This window comes from Metopolophium dirhodum, chromosome 6 (genome assembly GCF_019925205.1).
Source record: "Metopolophium dirhodum isolate CAU chromosome 6, ASM1992520v1, whole genome shotgun sequence".
NCBI lineage: Eukaryota > Metazoa > Arthropoda > Insecta > Hemiptera > Aphididae > Metopolophium > Metopolophium dirhodum.
This window is the reverse complement of record NC_083565.1, coordinates 25,698,644-25,713,168: the sequence shown is the minus strand read 5'-3', so window position 1 is coordinate 25,713,168 and position 14,525 is coordinate 25,698,644. Positions and strand designations below refer to the sequence as shown.

Genomic DNA, 14,525 nt, shown 5'->3' with positions numbered 1-14,525 from the left:
TTTGTTTAAATAATTTTGATTTCACTTTGGAGATAGCAGTGTCCCACCGGCCCACCGTACACTACCTCTAATTGGGCGATGTGTTGGGGAGGGGGGGCGAGAAGTAAGAGAGACATTACCGTCTTTCGCGACATCACGTTGATACGTTGAACCCACAATGGAAAGTTTTTCATGCTTTGCCTATTAAAATTACAATATATTAATAAATACCTACTGAAAGAAATAATTTTGTATCTTTATTACTTTTTTAAATGTCCTGTCGCTAGCATCAGCCTGTACCCTTTTCTTTTTTATCCCTGCAGCTCTAGGTAGTGAACAGGGCGCCATACTGTCTTCCTTGAAATCGGGTATTATATACATCGTTCCTTTAATGGGTGGTTTTCCATACTTTCCCTGTAAAAATTACGATATATTAATAAATACTAAAATTATAATAATTGACATTAATTACCTTTTTTACGTAAAGAGTCGAGGTGACATTACTGTCTTCCGTGACATCGCGTGCGTACATCGATCCTTTGATACATGGTTTTCCAAACTTTCCCTGTGAAAATAATAATATATTAATAAATACCGAATGTTTTTTCTATTGTCTTTGTTACTTTTTTAAACTTTTTGTCGATATCCTCAGGTGGTAGACTCTTTCTTTTTTCACCGGCTCTAGAGAGTGAGAGGGAGGTTTTTTTAATTTTATTTGAGTCTACTTTAGGCAATCGTGCTTTCCTTCCGGGAGCATGTTTTAAGATCGGTGTTTCAATCGATGATGTGCTATTGGGACGACGGTGACGTATTACACTAGATACTAAATGTGCTTCAGTTTGAACAATAGTTGTCTTGTCATTACTATTTGACACATTATCTTTCGGCATGATGTCTAGATATGATATTGACAATGCAGTTATTACACAGGGAAAGAAGGGCTGTTTTGATTTTAGTAGAATTAACAAAATTGTCGGCCTATGCATGATATTTCAATTACTAAGTATATTTTATGATTTTATTGTGCTTTAATGTAATTTATTTAATTATTAGACATTATAGTGGTGATACAGTAAGTAAAATTAATTTTTGGTGAATATTTACATTTTGAAATGTTATTGTGTGTACTCAATTTAATAATAGGTACACAATAGGTACTCACGAATAATATTTTTAATTACAACAAAATAAGTTGATTTATTAACATTAAAAACCAACCAAATAAGCGCTAAAAATCTTAAATATGCATAAATATATGCACTAAAATGTTGAAATATGCAAGAAAGATAAAAATTATGCATACAAATTTAAACAACATAAATACTTTACTTCATTTTTTTTAAAAATAATTTCAATGGTCAATGATCGTAATCGATGTTTTCTTATCTTGGTATACGTTTTTTATTTCACCGATTATAGATCTAAGATCATCTTTGGGAAAATCGATTATATATCTACAAGCATTCTATTAATTTATTTTAATATTTATTGAAACAATAAAAGTATAATATTTTTTTCTTATATTACAAAAGTATATATTTGAAAAATGTCTAATAAAGCATCTAAATATGCACTAAAAGATGAAATATGTAATTTAAAATAACCCCTTAAAATAGAAAAAAAATGGTTAAATGTCAAAATATGCGAAAATATATGCACTAAAAAAATTTCATTTTTTAAATCGTTATGCCATGAAACAAATTGTGCGCTCCCTTAGCATATCATACAATCAACCAGAACAAAGATGCCAATGAATATAATCTGGGCTCTAGTTAAAACTATAATATCCTTATTCTTCTTTTAAATGTCTAATTTCGTCCAAATTTGAACTTAAAATATATATAACAAAAAAACTGTGTATATATTTTTATTTTTGTTGGTAGCAGTATGAACTATTTATGAGAATACCTACTTGTTTAAAATTTGCAATCTTTAGCTATAAAAATTGAACATTTTATACGTTTCTAACTACAAAATAAATTGTTAATTTTCAAGATTTTGATATTTGTTGTCAACGTCACAACTATAAAATTGTATAAAAAAAATCGTACCTATGAATCTTCTTAGCTGCTGTTAAATGAACCTTGTGTTATATTTTTGACCAAACGAAAACAATTTTATTTACATTTGTAGAAAAGACAAACTAAACAAATTAAAAATGCAATACATCTATAAAGAACTTGCAGCAAGCCTACATATTTTGAAAATTATATGATGCATACAAAATGTTAATATAAATGTAAAGTGATATAATGTTTCTATAATGTAATGCTATGAGAATTTTTTAGAGTTACATCAAAACCAAAATCAATTTTGCGTAAACATTTTCCCGACGCTTTAGAAAATTACTGCAGGGAATTTTAAATTTTGATCTCCCAAATGCACTAACCAGATTCACTTTTGCACCAGAAATGATACCTTTATGTACAGAATATAAGTTGAACATCGAAGCATTATTTTGTTTTCAGCAATTATCATAAATAATATTCATTATTTTTTACTAAAATTGTTCTATCAGAAATCTTAATAAATATATATATATAATTATTTGTATCTTATCTATATTAAATGTTTTTTTTATCTATTCTTAACATTGCATACACCATTGTAAAATCAATACAATCATCGCTTTGGTTAGGCTCTAAAATAGTTTGGCACTGATATCGACCGTATAGATATTTGTATATTTTGTTATTATGTCTCGGGTCATTGACGTGTATTAGGTACTTACCAATGACATGATGGATATCGAGTGCGGCTCTTGAGGTTCGAGACATTTTTCTATTATGGTCATCATCTTCATAAGATGATCGCTTTCGCTTGTGGTTAGTTAAGGTCAGATTGGTAGCCACAGCTACGTTCTCACCGGTATCATGGGCCTTAAATAAGTTCAGATTGATTTTTATTAATATAGTGTCCTCGACTTCCAGGCATAATTTTTCTCATACTCTATGATGTTTAAAATATAACATATCCCTTGGTTGCGTACCCGGAGGCACGTCTGTCTCAGCAGTAGCATGTTTGTCAGAATCCGGGGCCATGCTGGACACCCCTTTATCCGATTTGTCGCGGTTGACTGGTAACGAAAGTAGCAAGCCCGCTCCGTTGGACCTGATATTTACACCAGATCCACCCGCTACCAACGACTCCTGGAGGTCCGACCCCCCTGGAGCTGTAACAATATTTTTACATTTGCTATTCATATTGTGGTTTGCGGTTTTCCTTCCGTCCATTTTACCTGCTGGCAGGGATCCGTTTGCAAGTGTATGCAGGTGGACCGGACCTGCCAGCCCCAACCAATCAAGGTCATGACTGGCTCTAGGGTGGAACCTCTTGGCACGGACCAGTGATTGGCCCGTGAGCCCCCCCACCACGGTTAGGTTAGGTTATATTTTAAATTTTTTTCTTTATCTGGGACTATGTTTTTAAGAACGAAAGTTAGTAAGAAAGTTTAAAACACTGGTAGCAGTCCAAACTGTTACTATAATCCATTAGTTATTATTCATTATAGCTGTAGGTACTCAATTCAAATCTATCTTGGTTATTGTTAAAATGTAAGTAGCTATAGTCAATAACTATACTAATGAGTATAAAAGTTAAAGTTAAGTTAAAAATGTAATAAGTTTTTTAGTTTCCGTTGATTTAAATATTGATTATTTATATAATTAACTATTGTTTATGGTACCCCCCAGGCTCTGCTCCACGGAATACGCATCCTGGTTGTTACAATACCTGGTTGTGATGAATTAAAAAAAATAATATTTTATTCAGCGCTAATCTTGCCGTTAGGTTATATAAAATTATTAAAATGATTCATTTTTGGATTCAATTAAATTCTATAAATATATAACATCCTAATAAAATAAAAAATATTAAACTTATTGTTGAATATTCTAACAAAACTAAGTACACAGAATAATCATTTTACTTAATGATAAAAGAATTTATATAAAATTAAAAATCTAGTTGAAAATATTTACACAATTTAGCACCATAATAATTTTAATGTAGGTTTACATAAGACAGATCTGATGATCGATTTTATTGTACGCCTATATTATTATATTTTTTTTTTATATATTTTTAATCTAGAATTTATACAATCTGTACATAAAAAAAAGTACAATAAGTATAAATTATATCTATTATTATATAAATTATAAACTGTACCTATTATTTTACATTTGTAATCGGTTTATACTTTGGATTTATAAAATATTTTTGTAATTAAATTACAAACATAATATTATATTTTATGATCTTTCCATTTGAGGTTTCGATCAAAAATAATAGCTAAATATTTTAATTTAGTAACTTTTTCAAATTAAAAACAGTTACAAACTTATAAATTATTCAAGCATCTAAAATAATGTATGGTATTTATAAATCGAATTTTCTACTAATTTGTACTAAAAAAACATATATTTAGATTTTTTAATATTCAGTTCTTTAAAATGTTTATGTAAACCACCTTTATTTTATTAATATAGGCGCATACAATGTTTTACTAAGTTATACAATATCAATTTATTTTTGTACTATAGTTATACATTAGCAATTTCTTTTACGTTCAATTGACACTATAATGTATCGTCAACAAAACAAATAATATCTCCTGAAATATTAGGATTAATAAGACAATATTTTATGTAAATAAGAAATAACAAGACGATAACTTGAATTTCACAAGTTTACATTTCTTCAATTTTAACTACTTGCAGTCTATTTGAAAAATAATATGAAATATCCACTTCTTATAGCAATATTAAGAATATATTAATATTTTAATATTTTTTAATGAAAATCATTTTTTAAATAAGAATACAAACCAAATTACCTACCTTATTATTGTCATTGTCAATACCTACTAGAACGAATAAAATTCGAAGATTATAACAATGCATATTTTGTTGATTAATTTTTCCAAATTGGTTTGTAGAAAAATAGTTAGGTGTGTATATTCAAAATATCAATCAAACGTTGTTTTATACCTTTTTCAAATATTTTGGATATAGAAAGAGACGAAGAGATTTAGGTCTATAATTTGTACAATGATCAATATCGCGGGATTTAATAGTTTCGTTATTATTCTTACCTACGACTTCATGGATATTCGACAGTTTTTTGGTTTATGATCATCATCTCCATCATAACGTGATCGCTTTCGGTTGTAGTTTATTTTGGAGATACTAAATAAAACGACGCGTAATACCAAAACGTAAAATTGTTAAATATAATACACACTGTTTTTTAGCTAAACAAAATAATTAAATTTGTTTATTATTCAGCGTCGATATGCCGACCGGCTAGGTAGTATCCGTGGTTATCTCGTTTGAATGTTTATTTATTTTCAGCCAGCGACAAAATATATTGTAAAAATAATAAATAATAATAATCGGTTACGTACGTATCTACTAACCTAGTACCTACCTATTATTTATTTATATTATATTATATTATATTATATTTTTATTATTTATATTATTTTTACGCAGATTCACGCTTATAATAAATATCGAAATATTTTACTCGCCTTATTACATTTGACTGAATTGTCATGCATTTGCGTTGTATTATACTTTAATGTGTTATTACGTTAGTATAGGTATAATATTATAATGTTTTATCATTTGTGTTGTATATTAATTTAGGATAAAATAAGCATAAATTATGTTTTTTTTTTTAATATTTCGGTGATTTGAGTGAATATGTCACCCATTGACTCCCGTGTACTCTTCACACATAATATAATATGTATATCGTAATTGTGATTAAGTATTTAATAAATAAACATTAATTAATAATACATATTTTATTTATTAACTTGAGGTTTAAAAATCCTACCATTATTGTTTTTTTGGTATATGTATTATGTTGTGATTTTATTTGTTAAAGTTATGAATTTTTGATAGTATGAATAATTATTTGTTATTAGGTAGGTATGTTCTATACCTCCTACGGTAGGTATTATAACTTTAAAAGTGAAACGATTTATGGATTTGATTCCATATTTCAATATTGGTCAATTTTAGCTCTTTCGACTTCTATTCCCTAATGATTACCTACGAATTGTTTTGTTGTATTTAAAAAATTAAAAGTTTAGCACTAAGGTACTAGGTATAGGTAGATTGGTATATCAATATTTAATTATATTTAATATATCGACGTAAAGTTACAAGAATCGATTTGGAATTTCAAAAAAAATTAAACTAAATTAGTAATTAAATCTATTTTGTGTATTTTTCCGTCATAACCAAACGGTCGGCGGCATCTCCATGGTTACATGTTTAAACGTTATATTTCGTTTTCAGCCACCGAAAAAGAATTTATAAAAAAACATTTGGTTACGTGAATATTCTATTTCTTATGGACGCCATGTGTATATAATAATATAAAAAATAAGGGTAAGTGGATGTCGCTCTGCTGTACAGTAGATTACAAGTGGGTGGTTGTATAACGGATTGTATTAAATTTGAATATCATTGAATACGAAAATCGATTCTGAGCGGAGACGGGTCTTTCAGTCTGGATATTTTATATATTTTAATTATTTATTATAGCCTGTGAATTGTATTAATATTTTTAAATTCATCACAATTTTTATTCGGTTTTTTGGTGATAAACAAAGCGTCAGAAATTAAAATCCCATTTATAGCGGTTTTTCGTAATTTGTCGGTTGTTTTTCCCGCGACATTAATTAATAACTATTGAGAAAGTCGAAAAATGACCTCTTTAAAGTGCCTACCATCTTGATCCATTTTTCTAAAACATAAGATGTTATATGTTGAAATTGAAGCGCTCCTTCTGGTAAAAATTATGTATACAGGATAAAAAAAAATACCATTTTAACACCACCAATTAAAATTTAATAACTAGAAAAATATTCTATTTACTCTCAAGTATATACAAATTATATAAATACACCCACATATAATTTCCGTAATCCACTAACAAAAAAATAACCAAGTACATCACGTTTTAATGATTTCGTTTATTAAAAATTTACAATATCAGATTTAACTATTTATAAATAAAAATTTGTAGGTAAGTAATTGTTATATAATATAATATATTAGATGCATAGCTGTGTTATAGATATAAATCTGTATGTGGAGGGGAATTTTTAATAACAAAAATAATTATATTCAAATTAGACTATCTATTGCTATTATACATGTTAAATGTATAATAATACATTTAACAATTAGAAAAAAATATATATAGGTACCTTTGTTAAAAATACAATAGGTTGGAACTAAATAAAAATAGTTAATACCTAACTATAAAATATTTGTAACTACATTATAGAACAAAGTAAAGTATTATATAAACATGAATAGTTATTAAAAAAAAGTAAATATTATACTATTATAGAAAGTAAGTAGGTATAATGAAAACAAATAGTTAAATAAAAACAAATCCATTATACCTTAGCCCCTAATTTCTGAAGAAATTTGTTTAGTGAAGGTAGGTATATGACTTGTCATTCATTGTATGAATATTAAAAACAATGTTTGTAACATAATCCGCATATACTCTCAGATTCGAGCAAATATTCGACATTAAAAATATGGAACATTTCCAAAAATACGTAAAGTATTTTTTAAATTGTAAGTCATATAATAATTGACTTCAATAAAATATATCAAAACTTGTTTCGCATAAAATAATGTACCAACAACCAACAATCAATATATTTGGCTTGATAGGACTATAGATAATATAAGAATGGATAGGCCATTTCTTTTTTAACAAAATAAGGGGACGTGGTCTGGAATATGGATGAGAGAGAGACTGTGCCGTCTATTTTAAAAGTGCTTCTCTATCCAATAGTTTTTTTATTAGATTTTATGGTTGAATTTTAGGAATCATTGATTCCATATTGTACATAGTATTTTTTTCAATTCTCTTCTCATGTTAATTTTCTTGATCAAGGAATTAGCAGACTATGTAACGAGTACATAACTATCAGATATTTTGAATCTGAAAAGACAGTAATTTAAAAAAATGTTAGAAATCATCTGAATAGTATGTATAGCATGTTATTTATAACATGTTGATTACAGTGAATAATACTGGTACTGCTCAATAGGCAACGCTGCAGTTTTAATTCATATTAACTTTGTAAACTTGCATTCAATGTGTAAAATAATCTAATCTAACTCATTAAAAATAATAAGTAACTAGTTATTTTTGTAGTTTTTTTTTTCATTTATTAAATTTTTCAATTTCTTATATAGTTAAACTTTCTATATTATAATGACTGACATTCCAAGAAATTAAGGTTATTACCTACCAATTTGAAATATTTGATCAAACTATCAGTTGACAGTTGTTCAATTTTACCTGCATTTAATAAATTTCATAAACTAATTTATATTCTAACTTAGTTATTTTTTTATATTTAAGTAACTTAGCTTTAACTAGTTGAAAATAACTTTTTCCCAGCTTTGCCAATAGGTAGCTATTTATTTTAAAATGTTATCCTTTATTAGATAGTATATATTAGTAACTAAAAGATAAAGTACCTACTATAATGGCTTTTTCTACAAGTTTAAACATATTTATAATATTGTGAATTTGGTTAGGTATTAAAAATTAAACAAATGGTAATAATTGAACAAACACTTCAATACCTACATCATTACACATATTATGATTTTTGTTATAAGGAGTGTCTGGATATTTAATTTTGTGTACCAATAAAATATACAAAATACTATATTTTATACTATAATTTATGGAGTACTTACTTTTGGTTAAATCTCGTGTGTTGGCATTATCATTTATCCGTTCATTCAATATTTTAATGCATTATACAAACACTTCTTCAATTTTTATAGTATATTCTGTTAAAGTCAATATATACCTAGAATTTAAAACAATACTTATTAGTTATTTTGACTGAATACATAACAAATATTATTATTTAATAAATACCTACCTTATTGTATAGATTCAATGTTCACAGAAGTTAGTGTCACAATAAAAAATTCATGATTAATTAATTCTTGCACAATGTATTTGGTAAAACCTTTTCTACCATATTCAATATTCATCATGAGTGGATTTTTTGGCAAAGGAATGAATACACTAGGTAAAAAATATATTATAACCAATATTTTTGAATCTGAAAATGAACAACTTGTAAAAAATTTTTTATTTTAAAACATACAAATAAATATTAGCAAAAACATTTAAATTTAAACTGTAAGATCACCCACCCTGGTATTTGTAGGCAGGCACTAAATAATGTAGATTATACTATAAATAAATTTATAGGAATCATATTTCATTGGTTTTATATTGAATTTACCATTTTTTTTTACTATGGAATATTATTATAATACAAAATATTAGTACAATAATACCTACCTATTGGAAATAATTTATTTGTAATATTGAAACATGGATTCTAGATTTATTCATGTACATATAAAAAATTTATGATTTTGACATTTCTTTAGTTAGTGAGACTTAAACTAAGCTAGTATTAAATTTTAAGTAGGTACAAAATGTACCTTACATTGTACATGAAAATAGATTTCAAATATTACCTGGCGACAAATCGTGAAGCGTAATATTGAATGATTTTTCAAAAATTGTATTTAAATTTGAATTGCCCGTATATTTACTTTGGATATCAATATCAACCTAGAAAATATATCATAAGCAGTAAATTAAAAATGCAATAATGATCCTTTAAATACTAAACATTTTAAAATCATAATATTAATGTTTCATGTTTCTATAAAATTGTGCTTAGTGAATAACTCAATTTTAAAAATATTTTGAGAAGACCAGCTGTTATAAGAATTTAAGTATTAGGAATTATACCTATTAATGTATATTTATTATGTATTTAATATTATTCTATGATTTTAATTTTTGAATCTTAATGTTTAAATCTCTAATGTGTAGTAGTATATAATACACACGACTTATAGAATTGTATAAGTTATTTCAGCACAGCCATGGGCGGAACTAGACAATTTTATTAGACTGGGCCACTTTTCCTGATCAATATTTAGACATGTAGACTTATGAGCGGTATGGAAGGGTAATTTTTTTGAAAACCAATTTGTATATGATTTTTATTCAAAAATGCAAGTAATAATTATGTAAGTATATTGTAATAATATAATAGGCATATAGTGTTGAGTTCATGTTGACAATAGTTTATGTTTATTTAATTAACGGAATACAGTCAAGCGTAGGTATGACATATTTTATAATTACTTAATAAATAATAATTTATACAATTCTGAAGACAATAGTGGTACTGAAATAACACTGCAGTGTTTATAGTTTTATGTTTTATTTAAATATTTAAAATTCCTAACCACAACCATTGTGCATGATATCCATTTAATATACTATACCTATAGACATATAGTAGTACCGGCAGGTACCTAGCTACAACTGACTACTGTATATATTAAAACTGGGCGCGATTAGCCTGGGCCAAGGCCCAGTTGGCCCAGGCCGTGATTCCGCTTATGAGCAGAGCTATTCTATGAATATTATTTCTAAGGCAGTCACTTTAATCTAAGCTTCAAAGTTTTATAATCTATTGATGAAAATATTGTGATTTGTAGGTCGTATTTTGTGGTCTTCTTACAATCATTATAATTATTATTAGCTCCTAGAATCACTATTTAATAAAATTAATATTTTTATTTTTATTTAATTTCTATGTTAAAGAGAGCCTCTGTCTCTAAGGGACAAGTTTCTTGCCATGCCACTGCTTCTCAGTTATATTTTATTTACTAACCATTCTACTTCTTTTTTTTTCTCCGAGAAATTTCACATCTAATATTTACTTATAAATTACTTATTGTTATGTTCATTACATTATTAATTATTATATATTACCAAATAAATCCATAATTGTTATCCACAGGGATATTATTAGGTAACTACTTTAACTTATGAATTATATTACTTTGATTTTAGAATGAAAAGCTCTAACAAATTACACTGGCTATGGAATACTATAAAACTGTCATTCCAAAGCCAATTTTGATTATATTACAAACAATATCCCACCAACATATTATGACAACTTTTGTTTATAACATTATTCTTTGTAAAATAACCTCATTAGAATTATAGAAATACTGTGTATTTTGATATAGCATCTTTTTGACCAGCAATGTTTTGAATAATAGGAACTTGTTCAATATTACAGGTTCCTTGTTCAGTGTAAATTAGTATAACAGTATATCTAAAAATATTAAAGAGAAACATTTAGTTTAAACAAGCGTAATAATTTTTTTTCAATTTTACCTATATAAGATGTGTATACAGATTCTAAATTCCATTCTAGAAGCAAATTCGTCGACTGTTAATTGTAATGAAATTCTGGAAATCTTCTCGGAAGAGATGTAGTTGTTTTGTTTTGAGATGAATAATTATTACCTATCGCATATAATATTAATTGTTATTTGAGAGTAATTCATATTCATAATAAATAAAATGATTACTTGTTAAATCTGCAATATTTCACTTTCTTTTCATCAAATTCATTTACTGAGCTATTCATGTTGATGCACTAAAATAGGTTATAAATGTTTAAATATTAAAAATAATTATTTAGGATACTACCTAGTAGTAGGGAAGACTGTTAATTTTAATAATGATAATCATATTCAATTAATAAATGGTAGGTAAGCTGTTATTAATTAAATTTCATAGTAAAATTGCTATGTTCAAAATAATTATATCACTAATGAAATGTTTTATGTATAAAATGAAAAGTAATATAGGTAGACATCTATTAGGTATTTAAACAATTTTAGTCAAACATAGTTCCGCTCTATTGAAGGTAAACTGAAGCAATCATTAACATAATTTAACAGTCGGAACTACAAAAACTAACACGTTTTTGATTTGTTAGTTATAAGGATAGACGGAAAAAGTTTCTGTGCCATTCTAAGATAACGGATTAATAATCTTTACTTATAAATAGAAGATATATTATACAAACATTTCACTCACCGCATTTATATAACAAATATTAAATGAATAAAACATATATTTGTATACAAATAACATTCCACTATTGATCGGTTATTACCACACGGTGTATTAATATCGTATAACGTATTAAGCATGGCTAAATAGTCTATTTAGCCACGGTATAAGGTAGGTTCAAGTTGAAAGTTTTAGGTGGATGAAAACGAAAATTCCGGAACCGGTGCGCCATCGTCATGGCGTTATGCTTTGACGACTGACGGTTGTCTTCACAGTGACCACGTCGTGACTGTCCACCGAATTTGCGCGAGTTAAAATTGACTTATTATAAGTATAATATTGAAAACAGATAGTTTCAACTTTCTAAGATTATTTATTTTACTACTATACATAATATAAATATCGTTTGATAACTTATTGTGACAACTAGAATAGTAAACTGAAATTGATTGAATTCATTTTGTATACATCACGTGACGCGCAAACCGACAGTTGTGTTCTATGATAACACCATGGACCAATAAATACTATATATATATTATCTAAGGTAGTGTTCTATGATTTGTTTATAATATGTTCCTTGATGTACACTCTTCAGCGATTTGCATTGACTCTAATGGCATCTCGGTAATTTGAGCCATAGAGTCACGATGTTGAGAAGAGAAGGTGATAACACTCCCAATATTGTTCAAAATTATTATTATTATTATTATTATTTGCTATTATGGTGTATTAAATATAGACCAAACTAATGTATTGTATAAATATATTCACCAATTCAATAAGATATTAAGATAAACATAATATAGTGGTAGACTTCCAGTCATAACAAATAGTATTTAAAATATAAATCCTTCCCAATATTGTTCAAAATGTATTAGAATTATTGTAAGAACTATGACTGTCCATTTAAATGTCTACTATTGAATTTTTAGTTACCGAACAATATATATCATATTAATTTTTAAAATACTATTTTAAAAGTTTAATAGGTAAATTAAATAATTAAACATGCTAAATAAATTCTATGTACAAGACAAGATACGCTAGTGGAAGTCAAGGAAAAAATATTTCATTGTTTATATTTACATGATTTTTTATAAATTTTAAGTAGGTAATTACTAAATAGCATTACTCCACAATAATATAATAATTATATAGAGTAGGTATTATTATTATTTGGTACCTTATCATAATTTATACACTTAGATAAATTTTATTATTTGTACATAAAATCATTTTAAGTAATTTTCAAGATACGGATGCTCATACTTTAAATTTAAATATTATAATTTAATATGATAAATATTAGGTAATAAACAATATTTTTATAACTTTTATCTTGATGTAAGATAAACTATAATTAATAAATAACTATTAGGTATATATTAAGTAAATCGAATTTTAACCTTTTGTAAAAATGTATTACATATTAATTTATCTTTATTACAATATTCTTATAGGCTATAACATATTTAATTTTAAGTTTTATGTTTTTATAATCTGATTGGGATATAATTATAATTTTAATTAAATAACACATTTGTTTATTTTAGTAAATCTAGATGACTATTTATATTGACATAATTTGTAAAAAATACTACCCAAATCGGGATATTATCCATAAGTCACAACACAGAACACTCAGGGGTTAAAGTGGGGTGGGGGGGGATGCAGGAGGAATCAGTCAACCCTACCTCTGATGACGGTTAAAATGCGTCCCATTTAACAAATTAGGATTTTATACATTAGGCATTATACATAAAATTATAAATTGAACGCTTAAAAGTTAAAACTATATGGAAACATTAGTCCCCTCTGGATTTTTTCCCACTTTAAACCCTGAGAAAACAAAAAAATTTGTCAAAACAGTCCATGTTGTAACTACTTTAATATTATGTGATAACTACTTACTTATAGGTATACTATTTTATGTATTATACTTAGGCACATTACCTATTATTATTAATGTAATAGTGTTTTAGATATATTTAAATATATTTAAGAGAAGGTACCAAATACCAATATCAGGTAAATAATGAATCAAAAGTAAATATAAAGAAGTAAGTATATATAAATAGATTTGAGTTGCTTATAATATACAGAAATTATTAAATTTGTAATGGTCTGTATTCTGTTATCTGCAATTTTGCTATAATTTTCAATTGTAAACTTCTAGGCAGTTGAATAAAGTATACCATAAGGCAATAAATTATTTGCAATATGAATACCATACGTTAAAATTATCTTATTGAAATACCAATAAATAAACGTTGGTACACACAAGTATTTTTCATTATAAATACAATATTTATAGTATTTAATATTTTTGATTCATTGCAATAAAACACAATACACATATGTCTAAAATATATAGTGTCTAATGCAATTATTCAAACACCCGCCCTTCGAAGCTTGTGGTGCTCCCGGTGAATATTATTTAAACTACAAATTTGCCGTCGAAAACTAAGCCACTTTTTTTCTCCTGGCCAAGCCGAGTGTTATCACCTCTTCTCTACATCGTGCATAGAGTAATATTACCATGACAAATATTACAATTTGTCACGAAT

The 14,525-nt window shown here is 26.6% G+C and overlaps 1 protein-coding gene, 2 long non-coding RNA genes and 1 pseudogene across 3 annotated transcripts in view; 1 reads left to right on the top strand and 3 right to left on the bottom strand.

The window, feature by feature from the left end:
- Positions 1 to 14,525, top strand: part of LOC132946686 (uncharacterized) — a 327,529-nt gene that overhangs the window by 293,885 nt on the left and 19,119 nt on the right. The window lies entirely within an intron of this gene.
- LOC132946556 (uncharacterized) lies at positions 6 to 511 on the bottom strand (annotated as a pseudogene).
- On the bottom strand, positions 2,544 to 3,212 carry LOC132946554 (uncharacterized). The gene is made up of 2 exons (XM_061016605.1): positions 2,928 to 3,212; positions 2,544 to 2,858 (listed from the first exon to the last, which is right to left on the bottom strand). The coding sequence occupies exons 1-2, from the start codon at positions 3,210 to 3,212 to the stop codon at positions 2,544 to 2,546; spliced, it is 600 nt and encodes a 199-aa protein (XP_060872588.1).
- Positions 7,720 to 12,376, bottom strand: LOC132947148 (uncharacterized). Its single transcript, XR_009664847.1, has 8 exons — positions 11,980 to 12,376; positions 11,466 to 11,533; positions 11,269 to 11,400; positions 11,079 to 11,206; positions 9,537 to 9,633; positions 8,924 to 9,109; positions 8,733 to 8,848; positions 7,720 to 7,962 (listed from the first exon to the last, which is right to left on the bottom strand). It is a non-coding gene; the product is annotated as an uncharacterized LOC132947148 (long non-coding RNA).